Source organism: Bos indicus, chromosome X, assembly GCF_029378745.1.
Source record: "Bos indicus isolate NIAB-ARS_2022 breed Sahiwal x Tharparkar chromosome X, NIAB-ARS_B.indTharparkar_mat_pri_1.0, whole genome shotgun sequence".
Lineage (NCBI taxonomy): Eukaryota > Metazoa > Chordata > Mammalia > Artiodactyla > Bovidae > Bos > Bos indicus.
The window spans coordinates 116,368,144-116,385,584 of NC_091789.1; the positions used below are offsets into that span (position 1 = coordinate 116,368,144).

Sequence of the window (17,441 nt, forward strand, 5' to 3'; positions counted from 1 at the left end):
CCACATCTGTCATTTAGGGCTCTCCATATCCTAGTTTTTACTTCTTTTTCTAGAACCATTTCTGCCACTCTTCAGCCAAATGCTTTCTTCTCCCTAACTAGCTATTTGTTCTCTTTTCCATGTCATTGTTTACACTGCTCCCTTGGCTAAAATCTCTTTCACATTCATACACACATTCATCAATTCTTTTAGTGAGTACCTAACTACCACATGCAAGATGCTGGGTCTTCCGGTCTTCCTTTCTTTTTTTTTTTTTTTTGGCCATGCCATATGGCATGCCTGACTTGGGATCAAACCCTTGCCCCCAGTCGCCTGTATTGTGAGCACAGAGTGTTAATCACTAGACCACCAGGGAAGTCTAGTTTTTGATCCTAGAAATGTGATGGTGAAGAAAACAATGTTCCTACAGTAAGGGACTTACATTCTAATGATAAGACAGGATTTAAGTAAGTGAACATATAATAAAATGTCAGGTATGAAAAATAAAAATAAGGGGATAGAAGTTACTCCCTATAATCAAGCACTCAGGGAACTCTGCCCTGAAGGGAATAACATTTGAACAATCGTCTGAATCACATGATATATTGGGATCTATATAATAGTAGGTACAAAGATCCTTGACAAAAGCATACATGAGGTATTAGAGGAAAAGCAAGGAAACCAGTGTGGCTGATGCACCTTGAGTGAGGGTTTTCCAAAAAGAAGGTAGGAAACAAGGTCAGAGCAACCAGAAGTCAATTTCTCAAGGCTATGGACCATGGTAAAGATACGCCTCTTATTCTTAGTGTGATGGAAAAGTGTTTGGAGGAGAGCAGAGGAATGATGCAATTTTATTCATTTTTCAGAAAGATCACTCTGCAGGCATATCGGGACTGTGATGGTGGTGGGAAGAATGAACATAGGAGACAAGTTAGGAGACTATGGGACAAGTCTAAGTAAGAGATGACTGTGGCTTAAAATAGGGAAACTTGGATAGAGGTAGTAAGAAATGAGTAAATTAAAGAATAATTTCAAAAACAGAGCCAAAGAAGTTGGCTGAGAATTGGATATGGGAAATAAAAGAATGAGAGGAAACCTGGGTAAGTCCTAGGTTTGGGCCCTCAGCAACAGGGTGCATTATGACACGTGCCTTCTTCCAAGAAACACTGGAAGAGATCTGGATGAAGAATCAAAAGGTTTTGGACCTGCTAATTTTGAAACGGTCATTAGACTGTAAAGTAGAAATGTCTAATAATCCTTTAACTATGAGTCTGGAGTTCAAAGGAGAGCTCAAAGCTGGAGACTTCCATTTGAATCATCAGGTTTTATTGTGTCATCTGGAGTCACTGAACAGGATGAAAGCACTCCATTCAGTAATTCTCAACCTGCTCACACATTCGACTCACTGAAGGAATTTAAAATAAAATATTAATATCTCCCCATCCCTGGTGGCTCAGATGGTAAAGCATCTGCCTACAATGTGGTAGACCCGGGTTTAATCTCTGGGTCAGGAAGATCCCCTGGAGAAGGAAATACCAACCCACTCCAGTACTCTTGCCTGAAAAATCCCATGGATGGAGGAGCCTGGTAGACTACAGTCCATGGGGTCACAAAGGGTCGGATACGACTAACAGATTTCACCTTCTTTCTTAGGAGCTTCCCTCATGGCTCAGATGGTAAAAAGCATCTGCTTGCAGTGTGGGAGAACCGGGTTTGATCCCTGGGTCAGGAAGACCCTCTGGAGAAGGAAAATGCAACCCACTCCAGTACTCTTGCCCAGAAAAACTCCATGGATGGAGGAGCCTCATGGGCTACAGTCCATGGGATCACAAAGACTAGGACACAACTGAGGGACTTCACATTTACTTTCATCTCCCCATCCCCAGACCAATTGAATATGAATCCTGGGGTGGGGGTCACAGGATAACAGTGAACTTTAAAATGTCTTCTAAGGTGCAACCAGGTTTAAGAACCACTGACCTATTGAAATGGTGCAGAGAGAGGTCTGTGTACTCAGCTCTGGGGAACATCAAAATTTAGAGACTTGTAAAAGGTTTTCCCAGGTGGCTCAGTGGTAAGGAATTCACATGCCAATGCAAGAGACATAGGAGATGTGGGTTTGATCCCTGGGTTGGGAAGATCCCCTGGAGGAGGAGATGGCAACCCATTCCAGTATTCTTGCCTGGAAAATCCCATGGACAGAGGAGCCTGATGGGCTACAGTCCATGGGGTCACAAAGAATCAGATATGACTGAGCACAAGCATGAAAAAGCAGGTTATAACAAAGAAAGCTAGAAAACAAGTGGCCACCAAGGCAAGGGAAAATCAGGACAGTAGTGCAGTGTCCCATAATCCAAGAAAAAAAGCTTTTCAAGAAAGACAGATGAACTTGGTCAAGGTGAGGAATGACAGCTGACCCCTGGATTTGATAATATGGAGGCAGCTATAACAAATGGGTTTAGATAACACGTAGAGACTAAAGAGTTGGATACAACTTGAGTGACTGAACTGAACTGAGGGACTAAAGACTGACACCATGCATCCAAGAGAGTAGAAGATGAAGTAAAGAGAGCACGTAGTAACAGCAACTCTTCGTCTTATCCATCTATCAGGTGCTTTGCCAATTTTCAAGGCCCAGAAACCTCTTCTAATTTCACCAGACTATCTGGCAATAAAGAGAGCAATAGAAAGCAATCTCTCTATTGCTTAATTTCCACTTGTCCTTTTCTGTGAGATACCAATTTGAACTCCCATTATTTATGCTTTTTGTGGAGAAGGATCACATTTAATTAATCGTTCTATACTCCGTGATGAAGGAGTAATAGGTTCTCAGTAATTGGTGGCTCAAAATTAAGGAAAGAAAAAAGCTTTGAAATATGCTGAAAAAGCAATGAGTGTTACTGAAGTACCAAGTGAGCAGAGTTCTAATGTCACATACCAGAAAGGGAAGATGCTGAGATGCACTCAGCTGTGAAGTAAATGTGAAGTATTGGGAGATAAAGAAGGCAGAAGTAATCAAAGAGCTGGAAAAACAGTTTCCTTAATTATCTCTAATGCTATCTTCATTATTGAGCACTATGTAGCACTAAACGGCAGTTATGTGACAAGCCACTGACCCATGCACAGATGACAACAAACTATGCATCCTCCTCTTACCCATACACAGCTGCCAGGCCTCACCTGAACCACCAGCTCTGCCTATAAAAAGGTAATGAGCCAGAAAATGCTGAAGCTGTAGTTAAGGAGCTGCAAGGTCATAATTTTTGTTTGTTCGCATTTATTTTTTAATAATATAAATTTTACAACACAAAAAAAGTTTGTAAAATCTACCTAAGTTAGTTAGTGAAAAATAGCAACACAGAGGACCCGGTGATCATTAATAAGTGCATATCTAATCACAAAACATGATAGGTATTAGATTTTCATTGGCTCTGAATGTCAAGGAAGTGCTTACTATTTACAGAATTTTCTCTTTTAGTGAACTTCAGTCTACATCCATTCATTATACCCAATAACAATTTTCAGTTTAAACTTTTTGTAAATTAAATGTCTCAAATATGTGAACTGTACACAATAAAAACCTATCGCTAGGTTTTGCTTTCTAAGTCTTACAGGTCTTCATTGTCTCTTTTGAAGCCCCAAGGCACTAAGTCCCCCAAAGACCTTGAATACAATCTCCTCAGCTGTCATCTTTGATCTTTCTTCCCCCTAAACCAACAATCTTCCCCAAAAGTGATGAATAACCCCCAACATGTGGAACAAATGTGATTTCCTTCATCTTCCTTTTAAAAGATAATATACAAGCAACTCCTACAGCTCAACTCCAGAAAAATAAATGACTCAATCAAAAAATGGGCCAAAGAACCAAACAGACATTTCTCCAAAGAAGACATACAGATGGCTAACAAACACATGAAAAGATGCTCAACATCACTCATTATCAGAGAAATGCAAATCAAAACCACTATAAGGTACCATTTCACGCCAGTCAGAATGGCTGCGATCCAAAAGTCTACAAGCAATAAATGCTGGAGAGGGTGTGGAGAAAAGGGAACCCTCTTACACTGTTGGTGGGAATGCAAACTAGGACAGCCACTATGGAGAACAGTGTGGAGATTCCTTAAAAAACTGGAAATAGATCTGCCTTATGATCCAGCAATCCCACTGCTGGGCATACACACCGAGGAAACCAGAAGGGAAAGAGACACGTGTACCCCAGTGTTCATCGCAGCACTGTTTATAATAGCCAGGACATGGAAGCAACCTAGATGCCCATCAGCAGATGAATGGATAAGCAAGCTGTGGTACATATACACAATGGAGTATTACTCAGCCATTAAAAAGAATACATTTGAATCAGTTCTAATGAGGTGGATGAAACTGGAACCTATTATACAGAGTGAAGTAAGCCAGAAAGAAAAACACCAATACAGTATAATAACGCATATATATGGAATTTAGAAAGATGGTAACAATAACCCTGTGTACAAGACAGCAAAAGAGACACTGATGTATAGATCAGTCTTATGGACTCTGTGGGAGAGGGAGAGGGTGGGGAGATTTGGGAGAATGGCATTGAAACATGTATAATATCATGTATGAAACGAGTCGCCAGTCCAGGTTTGATGCACGATACTGGATGCTTGGGGCTGGTGCACTGGGACGGCCCAGAGGGAGGGTATGGGGAAGGAGGAGGGAGGAGGGCTCAGGATGGGGAGCACGGGTATACCTGTGGCAGATTCATTTCAATATTTGGCAAAATTAATACAATATTGTAAAGTTTAAAAATAAAATAAAAATTTTTTTAAAAAAGTGGATAATTATAGGTTCTAAAACTAAAAAAAAAAAAAAAAAAAAAGATAATATACGTGAAAACTGAGCCAGAAAAGGAATCCTTTTTTATCCCTCTGTGGAAAAAAATCAAGAATGCATTTCTTATGAATGAGTTTCACACTCACACACAAAAAGTAACTGCTAACTAAAACTAGAAATGAAATTAGAATTGTCTTTCTCTAAAGCAAGATAAATATACACTACTTATTTCAACATATGTTTATTTGGAAGAATATGTTAAATCTGGTTAATGATTTAATTAAAGGGCTGTGTTTTCCAAATCAGAGCCACAAATTTGCCTTCTGGTATTTATCAGAATGTAGATAAAATTATATATTGCACAGCACAGTGTTTACTATATCTAGTGAGGAATAAAGGGGAAATTATTACTAATTAGAAATAGCTTTCAATGCTTAGACACATATCTATTATAGAGAGTATGGCTATTCCTAACAACAGAAAACACCCACAAAGCAAATAGAGAGATTATTTTTAAAGCTTTTTTTTTCCTGGTAAACCTTCTCATAAAAAGAAAATCTTAGGCTTCTGTGAAAAACAATATAAATCACTGCCTCACAAAGATTTTAAATTTTTTCTGCTTTTATTAAATCTGTGTTTTTCTCATAATATGAAAAAATCACTAGTATATGTTGGAAAGCACTTGCTTCCTATCTAGTCTGGACTCAAAATCAATTGAGGAATCCCCCTAAAGCAAACTTGAAAGGTGGTGTTCATACAGCACCTTCTTGAACCTTCTCAGCAACATGACATTCATTACTCTATTAGGCAGTCTAATCCATTTTTTAAAATCTCTTAATTGTTAGAACATTCTAAAACAAATATCAATATCATGAACCTGAGTTACAATTAAGGAAGATGGCACAGATGGCATTGACCTTCATCTCTTAATATGCTCCTCACTGTAAGGAAATAGCCTTAAATCCTTTGCTGTTAAGGAAGGTCTGGGGACACCAAGATTCCTTTTAACGAGTCCTGAACCCAAAACTGCTGCTTGGTTGGCTGGTTTTTAATAACGTGATAGAAGGATAATTTATTAGAACCAATTCCATGAAACTCATATAAAATGACCATTTTCTGAATGACCACCTGAAGACAAATGTACAACAGGCACCTCTGAGAAGGCACACAAGTAAGTTACTGATAGCAAGTCAGAAACTGGAGGGGGAAGGAACATTAATTTTTGAGTAAAAAAAAGGAAAGGGTGGGTGGAGAATGGAGTCCTGGACAAAGGAGAACAGCCACTGCTCCTTGCTCATTTCAGGGGTTGAACAACAGTGTGGAGCACACATGGTGGGGAGAGGGGGGTGCTGCAAGACAACGCTATGACCAGCACCTTCTGTATATTGACACAGCCGGCTGGCAAGTTGCAGGGTAGGAGCCACGTAGGACTGCCATTCACATAGGTAAACATCAGTTTTCACGAGCGTGTGCAAGCACACAGAGCCTATGGGCTCTCCTCCACGTCATCTAAATATAAACCAGAAGCACACATCTCCCACTACAAGTGGGAGGAGAGGCGTGGCCAGACACCTGTTGGCTCTGGTCCCAGATTCAATGACTTCTCCCCAGCAGTGGGTCTTGACCCACAATCCACACTTGCACAGATACAGTCTTGGCCAGGACGTCTACCCAGCTGATTTGTTTCACTGTCTAGTTCACCACTGCACCCAATCCTTAGCTTAGATTCACAATATATGTATGTGTGTGTGTGTTTGTGTATACATATTAATATATAGATTAGATATGCATGTGTATATATAGTGAATTAACAAGAATATTTATTATATGTGGAGGCTTTATTTTACTTCAGACAAAGTAAAATGGCAACTGAATATTACATTTATATCTGCAATTTAAAATTGTTCCAAGGCATGTACAAATGGGACCAAGTATTTTCCAAAGGTCTTTTAAAGTTGATTGCTAAATTTTCTAGATTCCAAAGAATAAAACAATAAGATGTTAAAGCAGAAACTATGGGAAAATCCAAGCTTATGGAAGAATCAAGTGTTTTAATTTCTGACTTTAGTAAATTAAACATTGGTGTTAAAAAAATTAATGTCCTCTCCCTGCTCTGATTTTGTTTTGGGAAGAGAGACTTATGCCATTACTTTCCTACATCATTGGGAGCATTATTCCTCCTGATATGTAAAGGGAAGGCTCTATGCACCCTACTTTATGCAATGTTGTCTGTCCAGTGTCTAGAAATGACTGTCCATAAATTTCAGCCAAAAATTCATAGGCAAATCAGGTTCACAGTGCTATCTCAGAGTTTGTATATAGGTATGAAGTTATATTATGCTAGACCATACATCTAGTAAGCTGGTATCTTTATTACTATCTGGTAAAACAAAGCAAACTAAGACAAATTGTTTTCTCTATAAGAGCTCTAAGATTTTCGAAAGAATACAACTGATGTTCCCTGAAATCTTTACTCTTGGCTAAAAGATCAAAAAAGACTGTTCCCTTTCCTTACATCATTGCTCTGGGTTTCTTTCCCTGGGCTACACCTCAAATGAATTCAGAAAATACTGAACTAAGCATCTTCTGTTCAGTAATACAGTGGGACTCTCCCCTCCTGTGACACTATTTAAAGGCAGCTAAGATGGCAGTGTATGGGCTATGACATTAAGCATTGCCAGATGTTTCGTGGTTTATATGCTGAGTCATCCCTGCAACTCATGTAAAAATTCTAAATAGAAATGTACTCATATTAACTGAGCTGCAGTTCTAATAGGTCACAGTTCCAATGTGCCTTTAGAGGTCTTTATTTTCATGCCACATCACTAACAATCATGGCAAGTGACTGCCTGATTTATGTTCTGGGTCTGAGAAAATATTTCTGCTTTCTCTCAATGATCAGTGATGATTTCTTATCTTATAACTTCTAAAGTTATTTTTCTATTTCCCCTTATACACAGGACCTTGGCTAGGATCTACTTTTATATGAGTCAATGCTAATTTTCTAAATATGTTACTTTTTAGTCCTTAAAAGATGCCTTTAAAAGACTCTTAGGACAAATGTCCTTGGAAAAAAATAGACATTTATTCTTTAAAACAATTTCTTTAGCTTATTCAAAATGAAAACATACGTGCCAAAGTTAGTGATTTTTTTTGGTTGCATATTACATTAATATCCAATTGGCTGGAAAAGTAATAAGCCTCCTTAAAATTATACACCTTAGCTATATTAACTATAAATCTGATAGTTTCAAAATGATACCTGAAAAATTTTTAGAAAGTCCTTGATAAAGTTATTTATCAATAAACTACTAAAAATACTGATAGAAGTATGCTTTATCTTATCTCCTAACTACTTCACCTCTCTTCTACAAAGCAAGATGGTGGTTGTCTTATCTCTATCAAAAGAGTACAGAGTATAGACATTATATGATTTTAATATACAACAAAGTAGTCTGAGTAACTTTTTTAGATAAAAATATTTTCAAATGTTTATGTAAGTGTACTCAGTTCAAAATATGAGATTCATTTTCCTACAAGGTCAATTAAATATGCAATTAAAAGTTACGCCCACATGTCTTCCTCCCATAGCTGTCAGAGTAAACTCTCTAGGGTCATCATGTCTCCACTGATTTGTACATCGTACAGAATCATTCATGCGAACTGTATTCCAAATGGCTTTAAAATATTAAAAGTTCCATTTTATAATTTCTTCTGCTCAGTAATCAGTGTGGTGAATCTCCTTCATCTTGATAAAGGTCACAAAGTTGTTTTATTCTTCAAAGGGCCTGATTTTGTGGGTTGTAGCAAGAAGACGGAGGAAAAGGAAGAACAGGTCATAAAAAAAAGAAACAGTGTAATCAGCACCAGCAAAGAGACAGGACGATATTTAGGAAAAACTATACAATTTTTCCCTCACTCTGAATATTTCTTTCCACTCTTTGACTACAACTTAATCAGATGTCTATTGTGCATGACTCAGCAGAAATGGACAGGGGCGGGGGCAGGGAGGTGACAGAAATAAACAAATTTTGTCTATATAACTTCAAACATCTAGGTTCAGGGGAACACAAATAATTTTTATTCAGAGTCAATATATTAGGAGAAGTTATGACCAAATCGAAAAAAGTTTAATAGTTTCTCTCCTACCTTGTCACCTCCACAAAGTGAAAAAATGCCATGATTTGGGGGAGATCTGTAATAGAGGAAGTGTGAAAAGTGGAAAAGGACTGACTGTAAGGGATTAGAAATTAGCAAGAAAGGACCCAATCTGGAATGACCAATAGACAGGGCTACCAATCTAAGGGGTAGTTTCATTATCTTACTGTTGGTAAATGGTAAAGATTTAAAACAAACTCTGGTGTTGGATGAGTCAGTCCTAAATAAAACCTTCGATTCTAAGTTTAATCAGACAAAATTTAGTAGAACTATAAGGATTAATTGAAAGTGGAACAAGGTAACACACGTATCTCAGAAACCATCAATTCAAAGAACTGGGAAAGGGATGTGCATAACCCAACACCAACCTTAAGCTAACACATCTATTATATGTGTGCAGAGATGAGGTAAATAAAATTTATTTTCAAGCAGTCACAGAAATCAACACAAACACGAATTAAAGCAAAAATAAAATTTCAAATTTCCACAAAACTACCACACAAGAATCACAAACAAAATACAGTAAAATAATATTAGAAAAATTAGTGTCAAAAAGATAATGCATACAGAACACTACAACAAATGTCTCAAGAAATAAATGCACAATTTTGAGTAATTTTAGGTAAAAGCGGAATTCAAAATGGAAATTGCCAAATTTTTATTTTTTAAGAAAAAAAATAATAATGAACCACACTACTACTACATTTCAAACCTAAGTGTTTCAGCTAAAGCGGTAATAAAAAAAAGATGTCTAGCTTCAGCTGCATTTACTAGGACACTAGAAGCCCTGAAAATAAATGACCTGAGAAAAAGAATAAGAAAATAAAACACTCTAAATAGAAGAAATTACTAAGCTAAATGAGAAAAAAGAAATAAAACCATAAATTCAATTAAAAGATAAGTAATTTTTTACAAGAATAATAAAAAAAGACTAAACTTTGTTTAGACGAGAAGCCAGGTGTAAACAAACAACATCAATAATGAAAATGGGTAACTATTAAGTAATCTATTTTTTAAGAATAGAGGGTTCCCTGGTGGCTAAAATACTAAAGAATCTGTTTGCAGTGCAGGAGATCCAGGTTCGATCTCTGGGTCAGGAAGATCCCCTAGAGAATGGAGTGGATACCCACTCCAGTATTCTTGCCTGGAGAATTCCACAGACAGAGGAGCCTGGCTGGCTACACTTCATGGGGCTGCAAAGAATTGGACACTACTGAGCAAATAACACTTTCACTTCACATTTATTAAAGATTAATTACCATAAGATCCAACAATCCTACTTCTGAGTATATGTCCAGAAGAAACAAAAGCAGTGTCTCAAAGAAATTTCTGCACTCACATGTTTACTGCAACACTATTCACAACAGCCAAGATATGGAAACATCCTAAATGTCAGTTCATAGATGAATAAAGAAAACGTGATATGGAATGAAATACTATTGAACCATATAAAAGAAAAAAGTCCTGCCACCTATAACAATATGGATGAGCCTAGAATACCTTACGCTAAGTGAAACAAGACAGATACAGAAAGACAAATGCTATAAATATTCCCTTATATGAGGAATCTCAAAAAAGTTAAACTTATAGAAACAGACAGTAAAATGGTGGTTGCCAGGGACTAGATAGTGGGAGAAGTTAGTCAAAGGGTCAAACTGTAAGTTATAAGATGAAAAAGATCTTGGGATCCCAAGTACTACATTGTGACTTACTTAATATTATAGCATTATATACCTGAAATTTGCTAAGAGAAGATCTTAAGCACTTAAGAACTTAAGCACTCTTTTCTTTGGACACATAAGCTGTAAAGAATAAAATGAAATATTACTTGCAAAGGATCTGAATATCTATATAACCAATTCAAGAAAATTAACCAACAATTAGAACTAAAGCAACAATTCAAAAGTGTTTAAATACAAGCCTAAAGTTCAAGTGAAGAAAGGTCTCACGGTGTAGCAGTTTTGGTGTTCCTTTGCCTGCGTTTATTTTTTTCTTTTAGCGTCAGAACCTTACACTAGAGAGATGCCTTAAGAGACTGGGGAATGTGCTTTCTCCTTGCTGGACATAGTAGGACGCATAAAAGAAAAACTCTGAAAGTAGCCTTTGTAATGGAATCAACAACCAGAAGTTGAACTTCATACATCCAGTATCCACATGGGAGAGAACATCAATTAGCAGGTATGTGGGAAGTCTTCAGGAGCTACTTTATACTTTCTAACTTCCTAGCACCTTCCTTTGGCCTGAGGTATATCATGACTAGTGTCTGTTGCAGAAACTGCCCCACTTCTACCAGCAGATAGACTAAAGACCGTGTGGCTCTTATGCCAATGTTCTTAGCTGAGTTCAACTGACATTCTCTCTCTCTCCTATTTCCTAGAGGGAATCATGAATGATACAAACCCACCAGGGATCCACTTTGCTTACCCCCTGGTGGTTTCACTGTGGGACATGACCCAGCTCCTGTGGAAAAGATCTAGAATCTACTGCAGTTTTCCAAAAGTGTCTGTTTCTCATGGACAGTATGGACTCCAGGTGAGCTAGGTGAAATGGATTTCACCAGCCTCAACATCACCTCACCTTGGAACTGCTTGCTGCACACATATACGGTTGGTTGGTTTTCCCAAAGAAATGCGAGATCCAGATTTTTATGTAGAACCATCTTATCTCTTACCAGCTTTATTCGTTTATAATTGAAAGAGAATAAACTGCACTTACTTAAATTGTAAGAACAGTTAAGGTAATGAACACATCATTACCCACAAAAGTTTTCTCATGCTCCTTAATGATCTCTTCCTCTAACCCTCCCTAATGCACATGCAACTATTGATTTGTTTTATTTCATAATTTGTTAGTTTGCTTTATCTAGAATTTTATATAAATGTAATCAGTATGAGTTTTGGTTTTTCCCCCCTACCTTCTATCAGAAACCATAATTGTTTCATTATTATTTACTGTTTGGGGGACTATCCATGTGTTATTCCTTTTTGCTGCTGAATATTATTTCTCTCTTTGTGAATGTTATACAGTTGTTTATCTGTCAATGATTAACGAACATTTAGGTCATTTCCAGGTTCTGTCTATTGAAAATAAAGCTTATTTGAAGCAAAAAAAGGAAAAAAGTATCTGTAATGACTTCACAGAGGCAGTTTCCTTGCAAAAGAAAGGCAGCTCCTCAAGAACAAACCTCACCACTCTTATTACCTCCATGGTCTCTGTCTCTCTCTCTCTCTCTCACACACACACACACACACACACACTTTCATACTCAGTCATGTCCGACTGTTTTTCACCCCATGGACTGCAGCCCACCAGGCTCCACTGTCCATGGGATGCTCCAGGCAAGAATACTGGAGTGGGTTGCCATGCTCTCCTCCAGGGGATCTTCGCAGCCCAGGGATCAAACCCATATGTTTTATGTCTCCTGCACTGGCAGGTGGGTTCTTTACCTCTAATGCCACCTGGGAAGCCCACGAGACCTACCTACTAAACCTTTTTTTAAAGCTTATGTCAAATGTATAAAGCTTGTTTCAAAATATAGAAGAGAAACTAGATAATTCCTAATTTTCTGAGTTTAGCAATGATTGTGACCCCTTAGGCAGAAAAGCACAAGAAAGTGAAAAGGTATATTAAACACAGTTTTATATATATATATATAGAGAGAGAAGCAAGAATTCTAAATAGAGTATTGGCAAATCATAATCAACAAATAATAATTACATCATTTCCAATGGTTTAATCTCAAAACTGCAAGGATAGCACAATTAAAGAAAATTTACCAACAAGGTGAATCCACCAAAATAATCTGTCTAAATGAATGGTGACTCAGATGGTAGAGAATCTGCCTCCAATGAGGAAGACCCTAGTTTGATCCCTGGGTCAGAAAGATCCCCTGGAGGAGGGCATGGCAACCCACTCCAGTATTCTTGCCTGGAGAATCCCATGGACGGAAGAGCCTGGCAGGCTACACTCCATGGGGTCACAGAGAGTCAGACACAACTGTGAGACTAAGCGACTAAGCACAGCAGGGCACTACTGAATGATATCCAGCAATCACACATGATTAAAAGAACTTTCATAAATATATAGCATACACCTATATCAAATATAGGTACAGTATAACATGCACAGTCTAGAATAATGTACATTCAATTCAGAAATTTAAAAAGTTATCTCTTATCGCCACTGCTCATCGGCATTGTCCTCAAGGTTCTAGCCACTGCAATAAAACCAGAGAAAAAAGAGGAGAATGGACACAAAAGCTGTAAACTGTGAAATGAAATATTACTTGCCAAGGATCTGATCATCTATATAACCAACTCAAGATAATCAACCAACAATTAGAACTAAAGCGAGAATTCAAAAGTGCCTAAATACAAGCTACACACACACATACATTTAATGGTAACATTGTATAGCAATGTACGTGTAAAAAAAAAAAAAAAGTTAATTCGTAATATCAACACATTTTCGAGCGCAGGAAGGGCTGAAAACAAGACCATCACATTTGAAATGGAGGCACCTGGATGGACGTAAACGAAGCTGAGAACTATGAATTTTAAAACTGCTTCAAGTCACCTTCACAGCAGAAGCCTTCTTTCCGCTCTCCAATCGAAGGAAGTTAGCCACTCCCGGACTAGGAAAAACGTATCTTTACGAGGGCGTCTGGGCGGGACTTCCAGCCTCAAGGCATTTGCACACCCTCGTTTTTAGTTCCTGTTGACTCGGAAGTGCAGGACGGAAGCTACGTCTCTGCCAGCGCCTCCGCACCACACCGAGCAGAGGACCATTTTGTGACTGGGACCTACCTCCACAATCCGGATTTACCTCTGTGCTTTGCAGACTCTGTGCTGCCCCACTCCCAGGTTAGTGTTAAGTGAGACTCCGTACCCCTGCCAGTGAGGCAGACGACCGTGCCTGTTCCCTGGCGCCTACTCAGGCTTGCCCACTCAGTGCTTTGGTACTTTGACAATGGCGGACGCCACACCACACACGGACTCCCTCAGAAGCATTGTGACGTTTGAGGATGTATTCATACACTTTACCAGAGAGGAGTGGGACCTGCTCACTGAGAGTCAAAAACGCCTGTACCATAAAACGATGGTGAACAACTTTTCACTGGTAATGTCAGTGGGACTTGAGAGTTCCAGATATCGTTTAATTTCTCCACCAGAGCCAGAGAGCGCACCCGAGGTTCCTGCCAGGATAGGCATAGCTGCGGCAGTGGCAGAGGTAAGCCAGGAAAGCCCTGTCTCTAGTCCTGGCCACAGTGTGGAGGCTAGAGATGACTCTTCTGTTTCTATAAAAATATCAGATGTGCGAAGTCTGCAGGTGGCGCCTTCCATCCAAAAGAGCCCCCTATGCGACACGTGTAATCCAGTCTTCAATGGCGTTTTTCAGCCGGCTGGGCAGCTGGAAACCTCTTCTGAGGAGCAGCCATATACGTGTGGATCATGTGGAAGAGTTTTCCCACTCGGTGTAAGCCTTGACGAGATGCAGAGGTGGCAGAGTGGAGAGGCAGTCACTAGAAGGGAAAGGGACCAGGCCTCCTCTGTGAATTGCCACAGATGCCACGGGTCAGGGACGGCCTGTACCTGTGAGGAGGGTGAGGAAGACATCTCAGCCAGTTCTGGAGTTGTGCAGCACCGTGGCACTCAAAATGGGGAGAATCCGGGCACGAGTGCTGAGTGTAAGGAGACCTTTCCCACTGGACAAAGGGATCACCCATACAGTGGAAGCGAGGGAGCTTGTAGCCATCAGGAAGAATGTGTCCAGCAGCAGGAAATCTACGTACGAGAAAGGTCCTATGAATGCAACACGTGTGGGAGAGTCTTCGACTGTAGAGACACATTTAATAATCACCAGGAAGTCCACACTAGAGAGAGGTTATGTCAGTGTGATGTATGCGGGAAATCCTTTACACGCAGTTGCTATGTTAAAATACACAAAAGGCTTCATACTGGAATAAGGCCTTTTGTGTGCAATGAATGCGGAAAAACATACATCTGTAAGTCCCACCTTAGTCTCCACAAGAAAAGTCACACCATAGAAAGCCTGAGAAGACAACACATTGTAGGAAATGTGTTGCTGATACCAGTCTTGGTTAACTCGAGAGAAGTCACACAGGAGCAAGGCCCTAGGCATTCAGCAAATGGGGGAGAGCCTAAAGAAGACTCTCCCACCTCTGGCCAGTGAAAGTTCAAGTGAAGAAAGGTCTCACGGTGTAGCAGTTTTGGTGTTCCTTTGCCTGTGTTTATTTTTTTCTTTTAGCACCAGAACCTTACACTAGAGAGAGGCCTTAAGAGACTGGGGAATGTGCTTTCTCCTTGCTGTACATAGTAGGATGCATAAAAGAAAAACTCTGAAAGTAGCCTTTGTAATGGAATCAACAACCAGAAGTTGAACTTCATACATCCAGTATCCACCACATGGGAGAGACAACATCAATTAGCAGGTATGTGGGAAGTCTTCAGGAGCTACTTTATATTTTCTAACCTCCCTAGCACCTTCCCTTGGCGTGAGGTATATCATGGCTAATGTCTGTTGCAGAAACTGCCCCACTTCTACCAGCAGATAGACTAAAGACCGTGTGGCTCTTATGCCAATGTTCTTAGCTGAGTTCAACTGACATTCTCTCTCCTATTTCCTAGATGGAATCATGAATGATACGAACCCACCAGGGATCCACTTTGCTTACCCCCTGGTGGTTTCAGTGTTACCATGACCCAGCTCCTGTGGAAAAGATCTAGAATCTACTGCAGTTTTCCAAAAGTTTCTGTTTCCCATGGACAATATGGACTCTACATGAGCTAGGTGAAATGGATTTCACCAGCCTCAACATCACCTCACCTTGGAACTGCTTGCTGCACACATATACGGTTGGTTGGTTTTCCCAAAGAAATGCGAGATCCAGATTTTTATGTAGAACCATCTTATCTCTTACCAGCTTTATTCGTTTATAATTGAAAGAGAATAAACTGCACTTACTTAAATTGTAAGAACAGTTAAGGTAATGAACACATCATTACCCACAAAAGTTTTCTCATGCTCCTTAATGATCTCTTCCTCTTGTCCCTCCCTAATGCACATGCAACTATTTTTTTTTTCAAGTTGTAAAGACTTTTATTAGATAATTCAGAGTTTTTTTTTTTTAGAAACATTAAGAGAATTTTACAATAAATACTCTTCACTTAGTTTGTTAATCAATTCATATTTCACCATATTTACTCCCTCTGTTTTTCTCTCAGTCATTTTATTTTTTTTTAAATCTTTAATTCTAATAAAATAAAAAATTGAACCTGGACTGGCATCTCATTTCATACATGACATTTCACATGTTTCAATGCCATTCTCCCAAATCTTCCTACCCTCTCCCTCTCCCACAGAGTCCATAAGCCTGTTCTATACATCAGTGTCTCTTTTGCTGTCTCGTATACAGGGTTATCGTTACCATCTTTCTAAATTCCATATATATGCGTACATGCAACTATTGATTTATTTCATAATTTATTAGTTTGCTTTATCTAGAATTTTATATAAATGTAATCAGTATGAGTTTTGGTTTTTCCCCCCCTACCTTCTGTCAGAAACCATAATTGTTTCATTATTATTTACTGTTTGGGGGACTATCCATATGTTATTCCTTTTTGCTGCTGAGTATTATTTCCCTGTGTGTGAATGTTATACAGTTGTTTATCCGTCAATTATTAATGAACATTTAGGTCATTTCCAGGTTTTGTCAATTAAAAATAAAGCTTATTAGAAGCAAAAAAAAGGAAAAAAGTATCTGTAATGACTTCACAGAGGCAGTTTTCTTGCAAAAGAAAGGCAGCTCCTCAAGAACAAACCTCACCACTCTTATTACCTCCATGGTCTCTCTCTCTCTCTCTCTCTCTCTCTCTCTCTCTCTATCTCTCTCTCACACACACACACACACACACACACTTTCATACTCAGTCATGTCCGACTGTTTTTCACCCCACGGACTGCAGCCCACCAGGCTCCACTGTCCATGGGATGCTCCAGGCAAGAATACTGGAGTAGGTTTCCATTTCCTCCTCCAAGGGATCTTCGCAACACAAGTCTCCTGCATCTCCTGCATTGGCAGGCAGATTCTTTACCACTGTGCCACCTGGGGAACCCATTGCCTCCACATTGCCTTTCAAAGGTCATGTTCTGTCATGGCGCAGGGCAGATACAGAGATGAAATAGCACCTGTATCCAATGTAATTGCAAGTTCTTGTTGATTTGTATAAGCAAGAAATCAGGATATATTTTGGGAATGGGTTTTAAGCTTGCTGGACCCAGGAGACTAGAACATTAAGTTAAATAAGGTAAAATTTACCAAGATGGTAATACCTGAGATTTGGCATTTAATGGCAAGGTGAAGCATGGCTGGAAGTGGATCTAATTGTTTGGTAAAGCCTGGATTGAATGGTGGCCTACATAAAAGAATTCAAGTAACTGAGAATTTCCCTGGAATTTTTCTGTACCTC

General features: G+C 39.1%; 1 protein-coding gene across 1 annotated transcript; it reads left to right on the top strand.

The window, feature by feature from the left end:
- Positions 1–13,917: 13,917 nt before the first annotated feature.
- Positions 13,918–15,141, top strand: LOC109554912 (zinc finger protein 671-like). Its single transcript, XM_070785075.1, has one exon. The coding sequence runs from the start codon at positions 13,918–13,920 to the stop codon at positions 15,139–15,141; it is 1,224 nt and encodes a 407-aa protein (XP_070641176.1).
- Positions 15,142–17,441: the final 2,300 nt, after the last annotated feature.